Source organism: Drosophila montana, unplaced genomic scaffold (genome assembly GCF_035044405.1).
Source record: "Drosophila montana isolate Dmon_TW-CO22-7 unplaced genomic scaffold, ASM3504440v1 contig_3207_1, whole genome shotgun sequence".
Classification (NCBI taxonomy): Eukaryota; Metazoa; Arthropoda; class Insecta; order Diptera; family Drosophilidae; genus Drosophila; species Drosophila montana.
The window spans coordinates 324,160-348,762 of record NW_026998086.1 but is presented as its reverse complement, the minus strand read 5'-3'; the positions used below and the strand labels follow the sequence as shown (position 1 = coordinate 348,762).

Here is a 24,603-nt window from a genome sequence, read left to right as displayed (position 1 = left end):
TTTTGCGGAAGCATTCAGCTAGGAAATATATTATGCCAAACTTCAACTAAGATCAATTACTTTAATTTATTCAACACCAAACAAAAAGCACACTAAGCACTCGCGTGTTTTTTTGGGGGGTGTATCAAATGTTTTTTGGTCCTTCATCAATTATGGGAAATGTTCTATCGCACGAGATGTGCTGCTTGAATTATTATTAAGAATAATTGTTGAGCTGTCTGTTTATAATTAGAAATGAGCCGGAAACCGGTAACTGCGGCAACATTTAGCAGCATCTTCGTGGATACCAAGAATGTTTATCGCAATTCGCATAGCCGCCACATTGTATCATCATCATAAAACCTATTTTTATAGTCGCAACTAGGAACTCATTAGTATTACCTGCAGCTACATGCACGCCGCTCGTTACCTGGCCATTTGCATTGTTTGTGTATTGTGTGTGAAAAATCGAAAAGTCAAAATAAACAGAATTCAATTACACGACGTCGGCAACGTGAACCGAATGAAGTTGTAAACGTTTGTGCGACGACCTTGAAATTTTTTCGCCAGCTATGGGTAAATTTTATCTTTACCCTAAACCTTAATGAAGTTTCTACGGTTCGGGCTGTTTCTTTTTGTTTGCCTAAACTGCCGGCCGCGGGGCTTGAGTCTTGGACTCGGAACTGGGTTCAGGTAACGAGGAGGCCAGTTACAAATATACACATCCATAAATATACATATATATGTGTATATATGTGAGAAGGTATCGGCATTATACTACACACTCGAGTGATTAATTTCCTGTTTATGCGCACTTTGTTCTCTGCTCTTCGTTCTTGTTTGTGCGGCTTCTTCTTGGGACGGACGGGAACAAAAAAAAAACCCGAAACGCACTTTTTGAAGGTTTTCTTCTCAATGAATTAAGGCTGTTCATGTGTAAATATATATGTGTATTTGTGTATGAGCATGTAGCTAGCTTATACCCTTGCTGAGGTTATAAAAATTTTCACACCAAACGTGCAACACTTTTAAGGAAATATCGTTTAAAGAAACCAATAAATATATATGTATATTCTTAAGTAGTATAAAAAGCTGACTCAATATTGCTATGTCCGTCTATGTATGACCGTCTGTCCTGTTTTTGGGAATAAAACTTGTCACAGATCATTTTCTTTTCGTGTAACCCATCAATGTGCCATATATGACCATTATATCGTATACCTGTTATAGGAACTGTTAGATAAAAGTTCTCTTCATCAAGCTCTATATATATAAGACAAACTTGTTATCATCGGACAAGTATATAATCTAGCTCCCAATAGTCGTTTAAGAGCAAGTTCTGGGTGAAAAAACTTGTTTTAGAATCTTTTGAAAAAACTCTTTGAAAATATGTTTTATGATGCTCCTAATAGTCCATCTATATCTATCTATTTATCTATCTATCTATCCACAGACAGATCGGACAGCTATATCATTTAGCTCTTATTAAAACCTTTCAAAATATATCTGTTATAGATCAGAAGTATCATTTTGTTTCTATCATATGAGCAATATCTTAGCATAATATTATAAGCATGTAGCTGCCATATTAAAAGTATGCTGACAATTGCGAGTCTCAGACCTCAGATATATGACATATCTGCATAATGTGTGCTAGGGTATTTATTCTGCGGCATTCCACACATAACTGTTCTGTCTTGGTTGTGTATTAATTTTGATGTTCCGAGGATATGCTGTGCAGTTGGCAATTGTGTTGCGTGTTTCGCTGATATTACCCGCAATTACTAGCAACCGCCTGATCAGATACTAGCACATGTATCTGTCAGATACACAGTGCCAGCTACACGTGTTGCAGCGTACCAACAACACGCTGTAAAACGGTTCATGTAAACGAACGAACGCCCGCCCGCCAGCCAGCTCTGCTCAGCCAATGTCCAACTACCTGACAGGTAGCTTAGCTCTCAGTTCGGCACCGCACCGCAGCGCAGCGCAGCTCAGGTGAGTTACGCTCGCCTCAGTCTTGCCTTACCTGTCGGCGTTGTCGCGTCTCTTGCCACCAGACCCTGAACGCGGCATTGTGTACTTTTCATTACCCGCAACGCTTTTGATTTTAATGTTTCGTGTACGATTTCAGTGGGAACGCATCGAATCGCAATTGCCGAGAATATCGGGAAATAAATAACAAAACAAAAAGAAGAATTAAAAAAAAAAACGAAATACAATCGAAAACGTTAACGGCTGCGACGTAATTTCCAGGAATTTCGCAATTGAATTGAAATTGATTTTTCGGTCATCGAGTGTGAATGTGAATGTGAATGTGAATGAATGGAACGAGAACCTGTATGTAAATGACGCGACGTCATTTCCCATGCCCCATCTTAAAAGTTGTCTGTCGAATGAGTTTTATGAAGCACCGCGACTCCACTTACCAGTTTGTGCAGTGTTACAGTTAAAAGTTGAAGCAACAGTTACCGAATTAATGAAACCAGAAGTGTAGCAAACTATAATTTTTAAATAACTCACGAATTTTGTAAAAAAAAAAAAATACAAAAATTGGAAAAAATAATTGATTGGAATATGCAAAAAAAAGAACTTCGTTTAAATGGTAATTTAGTTATGAAGATGATGAAGTTTATATTATAGAATCTTTTATTGGAATTATTGAAATCGCTTCAGCAATATATAAATCAGATATCGTAAAAGATGATGCGTGCATATTTGCGAATTTGAATAAACCAAGGCCCAGGGCCTTTCAACTATAATGAAATATTCAGTTTTGAAATTAGTTTAAAAGTCTTTTAATCAGATATCATAAAAGATTATACGAGAATATTTGCGAATTGAATAATTATTTCCGAATTTAAATAATCCAAATTTGTTGATTTAAATCGTAATTGAATTATAAAAAAAGAAAAATCTATTTAAAACCTGTTATGTTTTTAAAGAATTTTTAAAACCAGAAGCAACGAAATATATAAAAATTTGAATCACAATGGATGATGATTGAATGTTACTTATAAATAATCAAATGTACAAAATACAAATTATTTAAATATTAATTTAATTACAATGATGAATTACTCATGATGTCTAAAGGCTTGCAAATTATAAACAAGAAATCGCCATATAGGAATATTCCTAATATATTCCTAATATAAACATGGGATAACGCAAAAAACGATTAATTTGAATAGCAATTAAGCCGAGATGTTGTATAATATGTAAAAAGCTGAAGATTCTCAAATATCTCGCGCTTTATTTATGATCGGCTTTGCGAGAGATGTTGCCTTAGTCAGTTTTCTATAAATAATTGCGCTTACTACGCCTTTTTTTTGGCCTCGCGTTTACTGTTTTCATACCTCGCACACGATTCTATTGACTTTGAATATTTGTTAGCTCAATTTGCTGTCGGTTTTCGAATGTGGCATGGGGTCAGTTTTGTTTTTTTTCTGTTGTAGCTAATGACTCCGATAATTGCCATTGTGTGAATGCTTTTTGTTTAATGGACAGCAAAGTCAAAGGCGCTGCACGTTTAGCTCTGACGTCGAGGCGGGTTTTGCGAGATTTATGCATTGTTTGCATAGATTATGATTGCCAGGTGTGTTTGGATAGAGATGGATAGAGACCCGTTGGGCCTCTGCCTGATGTCTCTGGTCTGCAATTAAAGCGCAACAAGGGCGCCGCGCAATAAATATTTGTGCAAATCATGGCACAGGCACTTTACGCTCATAACTAGACAAGCTTCGGCTAGGTGCAAAAATGTTGTGATTTCAAGCATAATTATTGAATTGCCAAGTGCTATAAAATGCTTTAACCTAATATGCACTTGACCCACTGACAGAGTGACAAAAGGCAACGCCGAGATGTACAACATATTTACGTTCTCTTTAACGCTTGAATGGCGCACTTGATGAACGCAATTTGTGGCCAGCTTAACAATATTTTGCATAAACTTAAATCTGGCACAATAAAAGCCGGTTGAAGTTTTTGTTCGTGCTGTAAACTCTTCGCAATCTGCCTTGATCTTTATTATGACCAATTTACATGGGCTTTAAATGTGCGACGTGTTGCGATATTATCTAAAGATCGCAACTTCATCTTGTGCTCCACTAAACTTTTGTGGAGCACTTGTCCCGAAATGAAACCATTGCCACAATTTGACAGTTTGTTGCTAAATTTAAAACGCAAAAATTTCATTTGTAAATTAACGAAATGAAATGAAATCAATGAAGCGTCGGACTTTATTGTTGTTTGTGGGGCGTGTCGCCTACAGATTTGCACCGCTGGCCCCATGGCAACATTTAATTACATTCGATTGAACAATCAATAAAAAGCAATCAGCGCCAAGCAAACACACATACATACAGATACTTTTACCCGTATCTTGTAGTTTGTATCTTGTAGCTTGTATCTTGTTAACAAGTGCACAGGCGGCATCGTTAGTCCCGAGACTAACCATTTTACATAATCTATCTGCATGCGAAACTGTGTCAAGTCGACTGCGAAATGACAAGCCAACTGCATCTGTGACTGTTGTATCTGTATCTGTAGCTGTTGCTGTATCTGTATCTATTGGATTGACAGGTGCCAGTCCACGCATCGTCATGCTCATATTATGCACTATTTTTGCTGAACTTGTTTCTATTTTGTTGTTTTTACTTTCGTTCATGGCGCAGCTTGGCAGCAGCAACATCAACAATAAACAACGACTAGAAACAAACAAACAATCTGCCTCTAGTTTTACTTTCCTTTCTTGCCAAGCGACGCGACTTTCAATTATTAAATACAGATACTAAGCTGCACAGCTACAGATACATTTACTCAGATACTCAGCGAACGCCTGCTGACTTTGGCATAGATTTAGCTGCATTAGAAATTGCCTTTCAGAAGCTATTCCAAATTATTTGTAACAAATATTAAAAATTTTGCTGCAATCTGTTGCGCTTGTAGCTTAACGAATGCATCTTAAAATTAGACACACAATCGGACATTAATAACACTAGAATTATATATATATATGTGTATGTAGAATAAAGTATATGTTCCTGGCTTGATATGGGAATAACATTTTGTGCGAACTTTAATTGTGACATTTGTTAATAGGTTCAGGCATTCAGGCACTCACCCGAACCCCTTAATGTGGCTTTAATGTGGACTTTCGCTCCATCAAAAGGTCAAGCTGAACTAATGTAGCTACTTCCCGGATCTGAGCAGGCAGCTAGCTGCCGCCAGAGTTCAGATGATTAAATGTCTAGTTTGAGTTTGCGTTTCCACGGAAATACAGATCGTCTTTGGAATAGTAGATATCGTAACCTTTGGCAGATGTGTGGCATATACATATCTCGCGCTTATATTTGTAAACGAATTTTTCAGAATTTTTCCCATTTATAACAATGTTATATATTGGATGCAATGAGATCAGACAACTATATCATATAGCTGCCATAGCAATGATCGGTCGATAGTTAAGTTCTTGAATAAAAAGTTTTTTTTTCTTCAAGATATCTTTTACAATCCATGCATTTATGAGTTACACCATTCTCCTCTCATGTGAGTCATATCTTGTCAATATCGTATTACTATATCACATTGCTCTTTACGCAGAATTGATCGAGAAGTGAGTTTTTGTCTGGAAAAACTCATCAAACTCTGTAATTTCAAGCTTAACAATCTTCCTCACGCACCGCAATACCTTAAGCCATATGTCTGAAAGGGTATTCGTTCTTGTTTTCTATTTTACTGTGTTGATCGTATAGCTTTCTCAGTTAATATAGTTTCTCGACTATTCACTTTAAAAAGTTCTTAAATATCTTTCTAGTTGATTTTAATTTGTATTGTTTGCAACTGCAAAGCGCACATTGTTTACATATTTCTCCAGCAAAATGTTAATCTAGTCGTAACGCTGTTGATTCCGGCGATTTTTTATGGATACGGCTGCTATTTCCTAGAACTAATTGAGAGTTGAACAAAAAGTTTGGCTCGTTTTATGACCGAACAAAAAAATATCAAAAAAGGGGCTTTTATTTTGCCGGCAAGCTCAAGTGCAGCCTGTGCCCAAACGGCATGTTAATGCTCAACTTGGCAGTGGCAACAGACTTTCCAGTTCCAGACTTCGGGCCAAGTGCCAGTGTGGGTCCGAGTCCGAGTTTGAGCTGAAGTTCGAGTTTGTTGTGGTTACGCGCCGCTGGCTATGCCGTCTGTTGGCGGTGGCTGCTGCTGCTGGTGGTGCTGGCATGTCAGAACCTTTATCATGCCCGGCTGTCGAGTAATAATATGCATCCACATTGTCGTACTTAGTTTTTCTTGTAGTTATTTTTTTGCTGTTTTTGTTTTTGTCGCCGTTCAATTTGAGTGCACAAAGAAAAGCAACAGAAAGGCTGTCAAGAGTTCGGCGCATAATGATCTACGAGCAGTTTCTGGCAGCATTTTACCTGTTAATAACCTGTAACCTGATGCAGTAGTCGCCATTCGAGGGCGGCCTGTACTGGGCGTGTGTGTGTGTGTGTGTGTCGCCTCCCTAATGCCATCTTCCAAGTGCCACGGCTTCGGTTCCGTTCCAGACACTAATTTACAACGCCCCGGCTTCCAACGGTCGAGCGAATTTTGGCCCTGCAACATAAGTATATATAGGCATATCAGGTTTCTTTATCTGTATCTCTGTCTGTATCTGTATCTGCAGCTCTGTATCGCTTGCAAATCTTCAGTGTGGCCGGCGCCACGTTTCTTTTGCAAAATTTTCAATAATAAACAGCCGTAACCGACGTCCACTTTGGTGCCTTAATTTGCGCTAAGATCGCCGACGTCAGCTCATAAACATTTTATACAAATGATGTGAAGTTTTATTTTGCTTTTTTTTCGTCGTTTTTTTTGAACGGGCGGTTGCAGTCTTTAAATTTGTATGTAAAATGCTTTCAAGATTGAGATACGTATCCAAAGAGGGTGTTGCCTGTTGTTGGCCTGTTTCGTGGCCAGCAAAGCCAACGAACTCGTGATAAAAGCTGTTGACCGTTGTTGTTGTTGTTTTAATGGTTATAAACATTTTGTGCTCAGCTCATTGATTTGTGCAAGCGTGCATAATTATTTTGTAAAATGTGCATTTCCAAGTGATTGTGATAAGAGCTGTTATTTTTAGTATGTATGCTTGTTTCCAGCTAACATGCCAAGATAAAATGTGTGCCATCGTGACGATAAGATGCTCCTCATTTGTTTGTTTCTCAACAGCAACAATAAAGGCAAAACAAACATATGAACACAGTCATTAATATAATGACACAACTCTTCGTTGTAACCTTTCCGATGGGCGATAGGCAAACATTTGAGTCACTCAACAGCAAAAATGTTTCCATGCAAAATAAATTCAATGACGCTCTTGACTTTATTAATACTATTTATAAGCTGGTTAAAACAGGGGCATAAATTGTGTTTATTCAAGTTGGGAGCAGTTCAATGTAACACCCCACGAATTACAGCTAAAAATATAAACAAAAGTGCATTAAAGATTGTAACAAGACGGAAAGCAGCTTTGAAAGCGTATGAAAGCTTTAAGGCATATGAAGAAGTTCAAATTGGTTGAAAGCTTATCTAAATATTGATAAAATTCCCGAAAGCGTATTTCAATAATGATAAGAGCCCCGAAATCTTGCTTTGAGACAGAGAACTCTGTCAAAAGTACATAGAAGGTTGTATTAGGGCATACATAGTCATGCACATGAAAGCTTTTATTATGTCATATTCAAGCTTTCGATGTACATATAAGCTTCAATTAGTTTAATTTTTAATGTAAAGCTGGATTAACTACAACTCAACTTTACAATTAAACACTATAAAGACATACGTAAGCGTTAAAAGTGTATGAAAGCTTGTATTAAGACATATGGAAGCTTTCAAAGCATATATAAAAGCCTAAATTGAAAAAAATATTTACGTATAGCTAAAATAACTACAACATAACTTTAAGATTGAATACTATTTTATTGTAGCTTTCGAAGGGATATATACCGTTCTATACCTTGATCTATTTTCATTGAAAATTCTATTTTTTGAAAGCAATTCGTCAAGTCCCCAGAAGCTTAATTCGTTCTAAATTGAGCTTATCTATATTTTCAAGTATTTTTTTATATAAATATTCGTATAAGTTTCTTTGTTTTCATCGTGTATTGGAACAGTTGCTTTAACGACTTTGTTTGCGCGTTTTATTTACGTATTCTGTATACTTTCTGTATGTGACGATGTTTTCACTGCCAGCGAGAGATAAAAACACAACAGTCACAGCTGAATTCAGTCCAGTGAAATTCGCGGACAGAAGTTATGGCCGCATATTATTGTATTGTATAATAAAGAAAAACATAAAAATTAAACAGAACTCAATGAAAGTCGGCCATAGAGTGTCATAATAGCACACATAATATGGCGAATTTATTCATTATTGTACTGACTCCCAGAATTGTGCCTTTCACTTTCGTATCATATCTCGCCGTGATTTGCAATGCAAGAGCGAATTTTACTTTCGATAGATGACTTTGTCTAAGATTTGGTTTATTGTGCTGCCAACCAACTGACTTTGAATTCGTTTCGCATGCAAATCGCTGGCCAATATTAGAAAACAAATCCCAAAAACAAAGAAAAAATCCACACAAAACCCTCGCATGTGAATCGTTTCGTTTGAAAAATGGTAAAGCAGGCATTTCGTGTGAATTGTGGCCGGTTAGGTTTTTGAACTCATTAATAAGCTGCCACAAATCGCCCAACTCATCTTGTGTCTCTCTCTTATCTCCATTCTCTTGTCCAGGTCTGATCGATGAGCAGCAACTATAAGACCCGCAGCAGCGAGGAGGCCCTCGCCGAGCAGCTGAGCCTGCCTAGAAGCGTCAAGCCCACGCCCATCTACAAAGAAATATCCGGCGGCATGGCGACACTGCCACGCCCCGACACCGAGCAGCGACTGCGCAGCGATACGACCAACAACACCCGCACCTGTGTCTACATTGGCGGCGCGGGCAGCGGCGGTGGCGGCGGCGTGGTCAGCAGTGCGGCTACGCTGGATCGCCGCCAACCGCAGCGCATGTCGTGGCTGAACATGCGACGCGCCAAGGCGGAGGCCGAGCTGCCGGCCGTCACACCCTCGCCACAGACAACGCGCAGCTGCATCTCGACGGTGTCCAGTGTGGTGGACAGCGGCGGTGGACGCACCACAGCCACCTCGGGCCGCATCAGCTCCAGCGGCATCATTACGCTCAGTGGCAGCAACAACACGCTGACAGACATACAGGGCTACCATGAGCACGATTTGCACGACGGCGTCTCCAAGAACTATTCTTCCGTCTCGGCAACGACTTCCGCTCATTCCGCGCACAACATTACGACGGCCAGCAATGCGAAGCTTCTGCCTGCACCCGAGGATGAGTCAAATCAACAGGTAAGGCAGCTGGCGGGCGAAAAGGGTTCATTTTGGGGATTTACGTGTTTCTCAAAGATAAACAATTGCTCATGGGGTTTTTTATCTGAAACGTATACATTCGAGGAATCTGCATATAAACTCTCTCATGACTATCAAAAAGAATATGTCCGATTTGTGCTTGGATTTCATTCAAGGATTGAGAAAAGGTCGCAAAAAGAGTTATTGTTATTGCCTTTTTCTAGCGCATATTTCAAGACTAGCCCCAGGTATCCTATTCGATTTATCAGTCTATCTAATCACGAAAGATTTTGTAGAATTTTCTATATTGAGTGTGTGCTTATCAGTTGTTATTGCTTTTAGCTACACATGAATGAATCAATTACTCACGCTGCAACATTCTTAGCCCGTTGAATAATGCGCAAAAACTTTGGCATGTACGTGACCCAAGAAGCCGAGAATATTCTCAGATGCATTGATCGATTCGAGGGGCGCCTAAAATCGTCTAAGATCGTTGCAATCACAAGCTGCGGTCGGCTACGTGTGATACGAAATGCGGCTTATCTAAGCGCAAAGCTTCCGTGGCCGTATACTTGTAGTGAGCACTGCGCGTGAGACATTTTTTGCTTGCCTTAATTTTCGCACTTTTTATTTGTTTTGTTCATTATCATATTGAGTGTTTGCCAAATGCCGATTACAGTCGATGATCAGCTAAAAACGAAAATAAAATGAAACTAGTTCCCCTTTGAATTGACAACTGAAATATAGGACAACTTTTTGTTGATATCTAAAAAAGATTTCCGACTCGTTTGTCAAAAATCCGGCTGACTCTTTGTTTTTCCGCCATTCAAAGCTGTCTGGCTTAATGCGCCTGCTTTATAGGGTTGTCTGTACAACATCATAAACTAGTTTTGGCATTAGTTAGTACGCCGTTTGAATTTTATTTGGGTTAGTGAGGCATGGGCTGGGCTCTGCCGAGAGCTGACCATCATTCATTCATTTGCTTGTCTGCGGCCATCCGAAGCGTCCAATTGCTTTTTATTTTTGAGTGTCTAGCGGCATTTTATAATTTGCGCTAATTGCATTTGGTATTCATGTTCTTAAAATGAGTGCAAAGTGCATGTGGAAAATATGCCAAAGAGCTGCTAATTGGTTTTAATTAGCCTTTCTCTATTTACTTGAGTGTCCTTAATTTTGAATTCGTAATGGCTAATTAAGCTGTTATTGTTATTCTACTTCATATTACAAAGATATTGTGTTAGCTATCAGTAAATATTCAACTATTGTCTTGAATTATTTGCAAATATTGTAGATCGAAGACGATTGAAGTTCAAATGGAAATTCTTTATTAACACAGCTGATTATATTTTCATTATTTTTTTGTCTGATGTGCATATATTTCCACATAAGATGTTATAATTATGATTGCACTATTTTGTACTAAACTTTAAAGATTTTCGATAATTTTCTAACCAAAAGCTCGCAATAACAGAATTAAAGCACTTAAAAGAGGAATTTCTGGCCCAAAAATTGAAATACAAATGAAAATACTTTCTTAATACAGCTGATTCTGCTTTCAAACGATTCTTCCTTTTGGTAGGGGTACTCTAGATAAAATATTAAAAAATTATGCTTGAATTTAAAAGGTTCCTAAATGATTTTCGAAAATTCTTAACCAAACATTTTTAGAAACAGAACCTAACCACACAAAAATAAGAATTTTAAGCCCAAAATGTATAGGAAATTGAAAATTTTCAAATTTTCTTCAAGAAAGCATCAGCTTCCAAGAATTAAATATAGTGTAATTTCTGATAATTACAAACTTCAAGCGACTAAAAGTTAATAAACGAATTAAAAATGTTCTATTCGCAAGCTTCCGATCGATTACTTAAAATTTTAAAAATGCCTATTTGCATATTTAAACCCATCTTTAATAACCTTCCTGTTCTTTTTTAACGTACAAATAAGTATATAATCATTTAATTCCATGTGCATACATTCATAATAATGAGAGTTACCTTTTTAACAGACTACGCTATGCACAATCCTTTTCGCGTGCTATGTAAAAATTACAATAATTTGCATCACGTTTTCTCTACCGTACTTTCTCTACCCCTAATAAAATCGTTGCTTTCAGGATACCTTCGGGAAGTCATTGACCATTCCCAGCTATGAGCAGGGGCATAGCTTGCCGGATAGGCTGTAAATTTTCCCCCACCGGGTCGGTGATTTCACATTACTTTCCCAATACTATCTCTTTATTCTATCGACTTAACACTCTGTATATCTAGCATACAGTTCTATACTTTATTAACAATCTTCCTCCTTTCTTTTCTCCTATTTTTGGTATATTCTTAAATAATATAGCAAATTAAGATTATTTTTAATTTTACCTAAGAACACTTTTACCTACACTTCTTCTTAGATGTAGGCTCTAATAGCGTCACTGACAAAATTAGCTGTGAAAAGGGGCACAGCTGGCCGGACTGGCAAATAAAACACCTCCATACCCCATAATGACCTTTTTTTTTTTGTACTACACAATTCGAGTTCGAAAATCTGCATATTTTAATTCGCTGCAGCCCAAAAGTATGCTGCATGTTTTGCGCCCTTTTCGCGACAATTCGCAGAAGCGTTGCATAAGCTCAGGGCGGGAAATGCGTTTGTCGCTTAAGTCTTTTGTTTTTTTTGCATAATATATGAAAGTGTAAAGTTTAACTTATAAGACATGGAATATTAGACAAATTTGCACCCAAACTGAATATTTTGATTGATTAGGAAAGCATCTAAATAAAAAGTTGAACATTCGCAATCATCATAATAAATATTCACATGCGCATATGAATGTTTTTTCGACTCGAGACTCATTTGCAATTGCTTGCCACAGCAGGCAGCCGCCCCGTGGAGCTAGGCCAGTTCTGTGTTTGTGCAGCGGGTGTGCACACACACTCACACACACACACACCTACACACTGTGCACATACACTTGTGTCAGTTACTTCATCTGTTATGCCTTTTCGTTTCCAATTCGCTGATTAACAAGTTCAACAAAACGAAAAATGTGCAGCGCAAAATTTTATTTTTAGTGCAAATTCGGCGACGTCAATTGCACGTTTTGTGCGTTAAGAGCCACAGCCCCAAATGGATATATTGGGCGACTTGATGACGGACGAACTGACTGACTGACTGACTGACTGCATGACTGACTGACTGGCTGACTGTCTGACTGACGGATTTAGTGCGTTGGCTGAACGATGACGTCATTTGTTTGATTGCATTCAAGCAATGATACAAATACTCAGACTGGCTCCACTCGCGTCTTGTTGTGGGAAGCATTATGATAATTGGCGGTTATTAGAATTGCATGGACGAACAAGACTTTTGAAAGCAGTCGGCGCAGTGAAAGTGGCCAAGATGTGTGCGTGTGTGTGTGGCCAGTGGCCAGTAGAATTTTGATATGTTGTGTGCACGCGCTTCAAAGAATCCAACCAACGTCCAACCGACGACAATTGGGCAATTGGAAGGCGCAACGCAACACTGCGCTACCGGGTTGGGTGTAACGGAGCACTTGGCTAGTTAGCGATATGGCAGCTATATGGCTTCATGACTCCGGTTCCTTTCACTTGCCACTTTGATTAGACGAGACGCAACCAAAAATCGTAAAACAATAGCCCATGTCATACAGAAGGCGGGCAGACTGTCAGACAGACAAACAGACAGACAGACCGCAATGCTCCAGTGGCCAACAGATGCATCCCCATACACTGTACACTTTTACACTTTACTACATTACCAAGAGTGTGTGCGACACAAAAGGGATTGTCCGAGTGTACAATGTTCGTTCGTATCTTATTCAATCTGTTGACAAAAGATTTTCAGGCAGCTTTTGTGTGTGGCCAGCCTCAGCCTCAGGCTCATTGTGAACGCATTTTCACACTCCAATTTCGTGTCCGAGCTCAACAATTGACAGACGCATAAAAAATATATATAATTGTAATTGTTGTGCAGCTGCCGTCTTAAACGAGAGATCTGGCTACAAAACTGATGCCCAACTATAACTATAATGAATGTTGAATTCTATATGAAATGCCATTCGAAATCAATTCGCATTCTATGTAGAAAAGCACAAGACATTAAAGAAAGGCTTTATTTATAGTTAGGCCACTTTCGGCCACTAATTTCCACTCTGCCTGCCTTTGGCGCGCTCGTTTTGGCCTCATATATATTATTATTATTTTCAAATAAAGCAACATTTTAACGGCCGCTTTGGCCATTTGAAATGCGAGGCACACAAACTCGACCCGGCAAAAGCCACCAAAAGCTTATGAAAATAAAGCAATTATGAATGCTAAACGTAAGACGAAGAGTAAAAATTCTAAATAACACAATATGCGCACACACAACCTGACAGCGTGAGTTATTGAGTCAAAGAGTATGCGACGACAAAATACCCTCTGAAGCAAGAGCTACGTTTATTCTCTTATTACAAGTTAAGGCTTCTGAAAGCTCGAGAGAGGTAAGGTAAAGTTTGTGAAAAATAAAAAAAAAATATCAAGAATATGCGACGAAAAAATACCCTGTTTAGTCAAATGGTAAATAAAATTATTTATTATGATAAGAATATAAAAAGTTGAATTTTAACTCTTACTCTGGCAGAAAAATTAAAATGTATAAAGAAAATTATGGAAAAAATACCCTGTTAATAAAGTTTTTAGTAATTAAAATGACCCCAGAATTTGGTATAAAAATGTATATATATAGAATTGCACGGATATAGGTTCTTGAAATCTCGAAAGATTTTAAGTTATATAAATGGAAAACTCTATAAATATTTGAGTTTTGATAAACCAAGTTTCCAAAAGAAATATTACATAAATACAAACTTGTTTATGAATAATAATAATTAACCCCCAATAGTGTATACCCTTGCTGTATTTTAAAAAGGGTATACAGCACGTCAAGTGACGCTCCATTAATGCTTATCAAATACGCTTATAAAAAATTCGGGAAAGTCACGCTCTCAGCGTTGTTTTCGGCCAATCCATCAAGAGCCGACATATCCGTTGCACAGCCACATTTATGGCCGGCACCTCAATCGGCCAATGGATGGCCAATAAATGAACGATTTGTATTTGAATTTCCGTGCTCAGCTTGTAGCTGACTAATGCCAAATGTCCAGCACATTATTTCTTATGATTGCTGCTGCTCGAGTTGAGAACGTGTGTGCGTCAGAAATAATATTTTTATTTTCTATTAACGCGCACATATCAGAGCTTAAGCCTGAAATCGTTTTTTGTTTATTGTGGCGCACAGTGAGCGCTGTTAATAATGCGTACCCGGACAGCAAGTCTTGGGATCAGCTTCGGGGTTCGAGCCGTTGCGCCAGTTTCGCTCGCATGCTTACATAATAATTATACAAGAATTATGAAATTATGCTGTGCTGCTGCTCAGAACGTGTTAAAATGAAATTTAATTTAACTGTGAGAAGCGCAAAGGCAGAGCCTAAAAACAAGGCGTAGATCCAGACCAAGTCTAATGGACGGGTTTTCTCTATGCCTTGTACGTTTTATTTAGCTTAGCCCACTTCCCCCCGCTGCCGCTGCCGCTGCCTCTCTGCCCCGCCAGGCCACACAAGTTAATTATGCTCACGACATGGGAACATCGCATTGTTCCCGGCCCGCAGTCTAGATTTCTAAGCGTCTTTTCAGAACTTTCAATTAGTGCTCAGTCGCGCAGCTCGTGGGCGAAAAATACACACAGTAAATCAGATAGCTGAAGTTTTTAAATACATAAAATGTGTTTAACAAGATGCGGTAAAAAGTGTATCTCCAACTCTGTCGACACACACACACTCACAGAATTGTTGAGGCGTGCTGTATGCCCAAACGAAGTGCGCTCGGTTTGGCTCGGCTCCGGTACGCTAACTTTGCGCAGCGACTGTGGCTTGTAGAAAGCCACGCTTTAGCGTCTGTCGGCCGGCTCGGCCAGCGTCAGTTCTGCATTAATGAGAGAGCAGTTCGGTTCATGCTCGCTCGCACGCTACCTGTGCTCGCCCCCTCCCAGTGTCAGTCGTCAAGTCGCGCCCCCCAAGCTCCCTCAGGCCACCTCCCCCCGCAAAAAGGCAGCGCACAGCTTCAGCTGCAGTGAGTGTTGCTTTTGATTTGAGCTGGAAAAATCACATAAATCGTCGACAAAAAAACTCGTTTCTCGTTTTCTCATTCGATTTTTCCCAATCAAAATTCGTGTGTGTGCGCGCGCAATTTTTAGTGTTTCGGGAGTCGCACGTTGGCGCAGTCGCAGTCGCAAGTCGACGCTGCTCCGGTCATGAGTGTTGCTCGCAGCGCGTATCCAATGCAATAGCCGAGTGACTACGCTTTAAACAGCGAGTGTGTGTGTGTGTGTGTGTGTGTGACAAATTTGCCGATCGATTGCATTTCGCTGCATTACGCATACGCCGCGTGTCGCGCTTGTCTGCAATGCTCATCAAGCCCGCAATCCATATCTAATGACACTCGCTGCCAATTGTCTTCGTTTACGGAACCAGCACGCGTCGGTATCAATTTATTTGGGTGGTTGTCTTTGGATATGCGATGCGATGCGATGTGCTGGCTATGACGATGACGCGGCCAATTCGCAAAAGACACCAGACACAAGACACAAGACATTCAATAAGCGGTTCAGGGCTAAGCAATGAAGGTGTTGCCAATTAATATTTAAAGCGGCTGCCTCGCACCGTGATAACTTGTTCCACATACGTATACACATGCGTTTCACTGTGTTTCTTAAAGCCATCACCTTATTTGTTTTCTTAGTGATTTTTTATAATTTTTTATTTTTATCTGCTAAAATTAAAATGTTAAAAGTCGGACAAAAAAAAAGAAGAAACATCAAATTATAAACTTGAAAATTTACAAAAATACGCATTAATAATGCACAACAAAATGATATAAATAAAAGTACTAATTGCATATATTGAATTTACGTGTGCTTTATAAATCAGCGGCTGTTCTGAATCTAAATCTTTGTAGTTTATTAATTTAATGTCTGATTTGTTTAGTTCATAAATTTTGTGAAATTGCAATAAATAAAGGCAAATCGAAGTAAATTATATGCAAAATATATCAAATGCAAGAAAATGACAAGTTATTTTGCACCCATAAACAATATCAAATCTGTCCAAAGATGGAAATACCAACAACAAAATATCTAGCCGATTATCTATATGTTGTCCATGAGGATGTGCCCTTCAGATATTATCGAAAAGTAAGTGAGAGAAAAAAAAATAAATACAAAAGATACAAAAATGTATCTGGTAATTGTGCAGTTTTAAGCTTCAGTTACCATTTTAATCTGGATGCATGCATGCTATGGCAATTGATATTCAGTGATTATATGCCTTGTAGAGGGTATTATAATTTTGTTACGAATTATGTAACGCTTAATAAGAGATGTCTCTGAAGCCACAGAGTTGTTATATAAAGAGTATATATATTGATCAGTATCAAAAAGCGAGTCGATTAAGCCATGTTAATCCGATCGTCTGTCTATTCCATGTAATCTCGTCTCTTTGTTTTTGTAGGCTTCATCTTTTTGTTGAGGGCGGATCGAGCTACTATATCATTTGGTTGCCATAGAAATAATCAGACCAAATCGAAGTTTTTATGTAAGAAACCTTTTATTTTAATCATCTTGTTTGTTATTCATTTATCTTGACCAAACTTGGCACTTTTACCAAGCTCTCGACATATGGGCCAATCTCATCAACTTCGTAGCACTTTATCATTTAGTAATGTATCATATCATATATATTTGATCAAACTAATTAATGACGAGCTTCTCTATTCTTCCAAAATAACTGCAAAACCCTATCAAATCAGTCTACTAAATCGTATGGCTCCTTTAGAACAAGCATCTCGGAAACAAAGCCTTGGCTTAAAAGTAATTTTAAAGCCTTTTATCTAAAAGTGTATTTAATCTTGCCAAGTTAATCGTTCGCCTCTGTTTTAGTTAGTATACGAGTCTGAATCAATATGGCACATGATACTCATCGCTTTTAGATATTTTTTAATAGCTCTGTTTGATCATCGCACCCAGCTGAGGTTGGCGCGTTTTGGCGTTTGGCTTATGTTTACATTTTCACTGTGCGGTTTTCGCTTTATTAACTGCGTTTACTTGGGCGTCCGTCCGTCGGTCCGTCTGTCTGTCCGCCGATCCGTTCGTCCGGATAACTGAGCGTCGCTCTCTTGAATGAATTTCACTTAAAAGCGTTCCAGCGGCAAAGCGATTTTATTGTATATATAATTTTATTGTTGCTGTAATTTTTTTGCCTTAAGCTGTTAACTTTTTATACTTGCTCACAAAAGCGAAAAGGGGTATATTGGTTTTGTGTAATGTTCGCGAGTTGAGATTTGAAATATGAAATATATGTTATAATGAAGCTTAAAAGCTAGAGCTAGCAAATTAAGCGGGTAGACCACAGATGAACTCGTCTAGAGACCATTGTAAATCCCAAACCCACTTATTATATGGTAAACATCTATATCTTCCACCGATTTAGAGCTAGATTAACCCTATATGGACTAAATACCACTGATTAACTCTGCTAAAAATGATCAAAAAAGAATTCCTTTACTTGAACCGTGGCAAATAGGGTTCTCAATAAATTTGACGATTCAAGCTGTTTTCGATTGTAAAGGAGTATTAAGCAGTCGCTTACACCCGACTGCAATGTACTTGATTATTTTTTTGGTTTTGAAAGTATTGTTGCTGTAGTTGTTGGCGGTTTTTGCTCCGCATCTAATGGGCTTATGCGGCACATTTCGCAGGCAGCGGCATTTTGGCCTCTTCCACAGACCCTCGTAATGGGCTACACTTTCTTTTGCTGCTCATTACGCGCTAGATAAATATAAGAACCCAAAGGGAACTCTGTTGTGTGTGCGTGTAAAACAAATAAGCAGCAAGCAAATTGTTAACTTTGTTAACTGAGAGTAGTATATAAATAAACCAAAAAAAAAAGTAAAAAATTATGAAAAATTACACAATTCGAAAGCGGAAGTGCCGGAAATGAGTTTTGTATTGTGGGTGTTGTTTCAGTTTTGAGCATAGCCGGCGGATGCTTGTGTCAACATACGATTTTCTTTCCCATATTTTTGATATTTAACTAATGCCCTCTCTCTTCCCCCCTCATCACTCTTTGCAGACGAAATGCTCGGTGTTTCGCGGCCTTGTGCTGTGCATTTGCCTCAACGTCAGCTACGCGAATGTGGTGCGCTTCCCACGTGAACTGGACCACTATGGCTCTGCCTATCTGGTGCCGTATGTGGTGCTGCTGTTTCTAGTCGGCTTGCCCATGATACTGCTCGAGATATCGGTGGGTCAATTTCTGGGACAGGGGGCGGCGCACACCTGGCGCGCCTCGCCCATATTCAAAGGTAAGCAACAGGTTGCCATCAATGTGTGTACTTATTTGCAACAGTTTGCTGCACAGCAAACAACCCTCTCTGGGCGGACGGGCGGAAAAGCTGCAGTCCTTTTGGCAGGACAAAGCTCGGCACGAAAGCTTGCACCGGCTGCACTTTTCGCAGTCGTTTATAATTCTCAAGTTGGAATTCGCGTGGCTGTAGCTTAAATAGCGAATGCCAGCCGCATCCTGTTGGGGCGGTCGTGCATTCCGCAGTTAACGACGGTTGGACACAGCCCGTTTAACCCCACACTCTGAAATTGTGTCCCGTTGGGTTCGAGAGCAGAAGTGTTACGATTGAGGTGGAGAGAAGAGAACACGCTGCGCAAACTTTCGTCATATTCTCTGAAGCAGAAGCAAATACGCAAATACGCAAATACGCAAATATGCAAATATGCAAATATATGCAGAAAATGCAAAAATAATGCACAAGAGCCAAAACTATATACTTATATATATGTATAACCACAAAATATATATGCAACAAAAGTCTAAACAAGAAATCACGAATCGCAATGATAAATCAAGACAAAAAATACTATCAGACCAAAAGTATATCAATGCAAACAAAAAAACTTATAAAACACATAAAAAATACACTAAAAAAAAATGAAAGCAAACTAACTTAAATGTGACCTAGTAGTTTAAAGATATCATCATCGTGTTATCAGGACAAAATGAAAACTCTGAACAAAAATCTAAAAAAAAATATTAAAAACTGCAAAATGCATTGGTGTGTGTGTCCCGTTCGTGTAATCGCTGATGCGCCGAAAGCCAGCCAAAATCCGGAATCTAGCAAAAACTCTTGGCTGTGAAAAGAGGGCCCCGGGAAGGGGGCCTAGCTCTGTTGGCCCAAAGCAATTGCTGCTTATCAAAAAAAAAAAAAAAAAAAAAAAAAAACAACAAAAAATACGCACATCTGAGACCGAGGGGTGAGAGGGCTCCACCCCGAAAGTCCCAGCAACCCAAAAACCAGCAGAAAAGCAGCAGTTGCGATGATTCCCAATCAGCCAGGAGAATGCTGTGGAATACGACTGACGACTGGCGCGTCCACAAAAAATAACCATAGAGACGTTTAAGGCAAATTCTAAATGAACAAAAAAAGTATAAACCAAAATGAAAAAAAATACCATGAAAACGAAATCAATTGTAACGTGAAACAAACGATATTCAAAAATATGAGCAATATGAGCAACATAACATACTAATAATGGCAAAAAGCAAAAATGAAAAACTGCAAATTACGACACAACACCTTCGAAAAAGACCTCAGTATAATACACATAAATAATGCTGGGTGCTGCAAAGGAATGCCTTAGCTGTATCGCCCCTTTTTTTATTTCACTTTTGAAAATGAATTATTGTGCGATCAACTTTTGGTTGAGAAATATTTGTGATTGCCATAAACAAATGCCAAGCAATCGGTTTTTTAATGTTTGAATTTGAAATTTGGTCAACCAAATAAGTGTAGTAGCTGTTGAAAGTTACGAGCAAAACTGCAAAACGGTTCGAAACAAGCTGGTTCAAGCTCGGAATTCAAATTTACTTTTTAATATGAACTGAACCCTAAACGAAGCTTATTTTTCATACTGGCCAAGTCGGGACCAGAACCAATCTATATGTTTCTTCAAAAAAGTTATTAGTCTTTAAATAAAATACCTATGAGCTCCAGTTTAAAAGTTTTTATAACTTTGACCCCAAATATTGCATTTATCTAATCATATTTGGTATAAGTCAATTTTGGGCGGACATCAAATCTAGCCTGCATCTTGTATATGCAAGTATTTAATGCTTGACGGCTTGTAAATTACAATTTTAATTAAAGTTTTCAATAAGTTAGACTTTTAATGTAGACTGAGAATTAACTAAGACCGTTAATACTTTTACTTTGGGGCCCAATAATAGCATTACCCTAATCCTATTTCATGGATGACAATTTTGGATAGGTATCAAATCTAGCCTGCATTTTGTATATGAAAGTATTTTAGACATTCAATATTTTCAGTACAACAGGCAACTTTCAAATGAAATTTGAATCGGTTTATTTCAATTAAAGAAACATGACAAGCTTTAAACCAAAACCTGGTTTTATAAACGTGGAAAAACCAGCTTTGCAAATCGATCTTAAAAGTAGGGAGCTAGTTCGAGTCGTGAACCGAAATACCGACCATTATTTTGACAATATTTTGCAACCTTGGTTCAAAATATGCAAATATTTTGGCTAGGTGGCAACGCCAACATGAGTTATAGAAGAGGAAGCAGATGTTGGCCGTTATTTTTAAAATTTTATGACATCCGTTGAACTGATAATTGTTTTTTCTTCTATCTGAAACCAGATTTATTTATTAAATTAAATTTATATTTCGCACAGGGGCCTGCATCATCAGCCGCTTTGCATCGTGGGTGTCGGCCATCTGGATATCATTGCAGGCTGTGCTTGCGCTGGCCTATATAGGAATGTTCGCCTCCAATGGCATACCCTTTCGCGAGTGCGTTGGCAACCTGAAGCTGAGCATGGTCAGTTACCTCCCACCCATATATGATCTGAAACAGATGACTTAATTGGCCTTTCAATTTTCAGCATGGTTATACGGTTACGTCCAACAGTGGACAGGAGTGCCTGCAGCAGACCTTTCTGACGCCCTTTTGGCGCAATCCGCTCTATTTCGGGCTGCTGGCGGCGGGCCTGATCGGTCTCTGGATAGTGGTCATGTTGTGGTACGTATGGGCCTTTGGCTATCTTGATGCATATAATCTAATGCTCATTTCCGCTTGCAGTACGCACAATGGCAAAATCTTGCGCCGCAGTCTGTTCGTTTATGGCCTGGCGGGCTTATGTCTGCTCTGTGCCTTGACTGGCTGGGAGGTGCGCAACTCCTTCTCGAGGCACTACTTTCCAGAGCTGTGGTCCTTTGACAGCGCCCAGCTGGCCGAGAGCAACATCTGGTTCAATGCACTCATACAGGTGCTGTTCTCGGTGAATTGCGGCTTCGGCGCGATGCCAATGCTGACGGGCAAGTTCCTCTACAAGGGCGACGCAGTGCGCACCTCAGTTGTCTATCTGTGCTTCAATCTGCTGATCAATGCCATCGCCGTGACGCTGTTCATGGTGCAGTTCGATTTCTCGTCCAATGGTTTTCCTCTTATGGATGAGCTGAAGCCGCTGACCGCCATCTATGACCGCGTCCTGTACGGCGCCCAGTCGGAGAGTGAGCTGGTGCGTCATCTGATACCCTCGCTCATCTATGCCCTGATCATACTCTCGGCACTTGTGTCCATAACCGTTGCCGTTTATACATCCACTCGGCTGGTGCCCCGCCGGCCCAACTATGTCATTTGCCTGATTGCTCTGGTGGTTGCCGTCATGTCCTTCGCAGCTCCCAAGTTCCTGATAGCCCGGGTCCTGGACTCGCGCATTGTGGGCACTCTGGTCATTACGGCGCTGGTCTTCGAGCTGATTGCCATTACGTGGATCTATGGCGCCAAGAATATCTACACTGATTTGGAGTTCTCAATTGGACGCCCCATTTTCCGTGGCTGGATGTGGCTGTGGTGCAGCTGTCCGGCCATACTAACGGGAATTTTGGTCTGGTGGTGCGCCGACGATGATCAGTTTGATCTGCTGGCGGGCTACTTGCCACGCTGGGCCCCAATTCTGTTCGCACTGGCGGTGATAATGATCATTGCCTGCATACAGATCTTCCGCCAGGTGGAGTACAATTTCTTTGGCATGATTTGCGAGGCCTCGAAACCAGCCAAGGAATGGGGTCCAGCCGATCCACTGGCGCGTCACTCCTGGAAGCAATGGCGTTCCGTCTGCCAGGATACTGGTCGTCGTGATTTTACGTTGCGCCGCCGCGGCACACGCGACTACACGCACTCCATCAAGAAGGGCCAGTATTCAAGTGCTCAAAAGCTTGGAGCCAATGGCCAGACAACACATGCGCCGCAGACGCACTGGAAATCGTCGACGCCGGGCAATAGCTCGCCCAACTACAGTGGCTCCATGTTTGGCGATTCGGCCATCGAGGAGGACATCAGCGTGGACAAGTTTCCTGGCATCACCCAACAATATGTGCCATTCCAGGCCAGCGATGGCAAGCCGCTGAGATATTCGCAGCGTGTACGCCAAACGGCCCAACCGCAGACCTTGAACCGCGCGCCGCCAGGGCCAACGACGATCGAGAAGCATCGCGAGGTGGTGTATATCAGGCGGCTCTCGGACGGAGGCAGCGGCAGCCATTCGACGCGTATTGAGATTTCGCCCTCCAATGAGTCCATTACCTATGGCAATGGCAAGGCCAATGGGAACGGGCATGCGCATGGGCATGGGCATGGGCATGCCAATGCGGCTGCCATGTCCCGCAATCCTTTGGGCCGCTCAACTGGTTGCCTGGCGCCGGCGCCGGCCCCCAACAGCCATCACATTAAGCGCTCGGCCAGTTCCGTGGTGAATGTTAATACGCACAAGCTACCTCCGCCCACGTCCGCGGCGGCTGGCGATCACATCTGTTGGCGCAAGTTCAATATTAATCCCGAGGAGTACTCGACGGAGCTGTGAACCACTTTGGCCAGGCCTTAGACGGAAACGAAGCATTCACATTCAAAAAGACTTGTTGCATCCAAAATAAATGTATCTGAATCTGTATAGAATTGCAAGCAGATCTATCTTTAAGCTACGAACTACGAATTACGAACTATGCCCATATGCAAAGTGTATCTTCTAGTTTTGAACTGTACATATAGAGCATTGTACCTAGCGTTTAGTTTATGTCCACATAAGAAAATTTTGATAAACACAATTCTATTGTCATTCAGCCGCCACAACTAAGAAATGTCATATCCCGAGGATTACGCGTAGTTAAGCTTTATTTTAGGAATATAGTATATAGACACGACAATTCCTGAATGCATGTGAGTATATTGTATGTATGTGTTTGTGCATGTGTATGTGAGATTTATGTAATTGTGCGTGTCTGTATAAACATTTGAGTATATGTACTATATTTTAGTCTGTCCTAATATATTATACCGTGTAGTGTAGTGTAGTGTACGCATCTGCGTTAAATTGTCAAGTGAACTGCACAACGATTACGATAACGATCTAATGTAATAAAAGATATAATTAGTAAATTATAAATGGGCGTGTTTTCTTTATATTTTTAATTTTGCGCAAAATGTAAAACAAGTCTCTAATGATTTTTCGTATAGATCTTTGAAAATAATTAATATTTAGAATTTATTCAATCGAAGTAGGCTTTGGATTTGCTGTCGATGAACATTTGCAATTTTGTATAAAAGCCGCTGCCTAAAGGCTTGGTAATTAGTTTGCTTTGGACTCTAGTAGAGTGAAGAGCTAACCTCCTTTTTTGTTTTTATGGAAAATATTGTTTTTGCGACTATTTTTACTACCTTCTTTTTATTTTATTTTCTGTTTTTTGGGGAAAAAGCTTGTGCAAATAATTTTTTCAACCTAATTGATTATTTTTCTTTCTTCGTGGAAAAACTTTGAGTGGTAACCTATTTGTTGTTCAAATCGGTAATATGTGAATCATAAGACTGTATTTAGTATGGTTTTAGTTTTGGCAGCGTTTGTTTTTATGGTGAAAACTTATTTCGCATAATATGGACCTAGTACTTGTCACCTATTTGAAGGAGATTGATGTTTTATCAGTTTTCGTTTCTTTGCTTATAAGCAATATTTTTCAACAGGCAATAGTAATTAAATTAATGTTATTTGATTGTGTCCAAATGTACTAACTTCTCTATT

The 24,603-nt window shown here is 39.7% G+C and overlaps 1 protein-coding gene across 1 annotated transcript in view; it reads left to right on the top strand.

The window, feature by feature from the left end:
- blot (bloated tubules) overlaps window positions 1–23,973 on the top strand; it is a 29,830-nt gene extending 5,857 nt beyond the window's left edge. Inside the window, exons 2-6 of the mRNA XM_064688358.1 lie at window positions 8,768–9,394; window positions 18,573–18,804; window positions 21,205–21,350; window positions 21,415–21,551; window positions 21,612–23,973. Of these exons, the coding sequence (XP_064544428.1) occupies window positions 8,777–9,394; window positions 18,573–18,804; window positions 21,205–21,350; window positions 21,415–21,551; window positions 21,612–23,394 (2,916 nt within the window). The 5' untranslated portion in view covers window positions 8,768–8,776 and the 3' untranslated portion in view covers window positions 23,395–23,973. The remainder of the gene's footprint in view (window positions 1–8,767; window positions 9,395–18,572; window positions 18,805–21,204; window positions 21,351–21,414; window positions 21,552–21,611) is intronic.
- The last annotated feature ends 630 nt before the right edge of the window (window positions 23,974–24,603 follow it).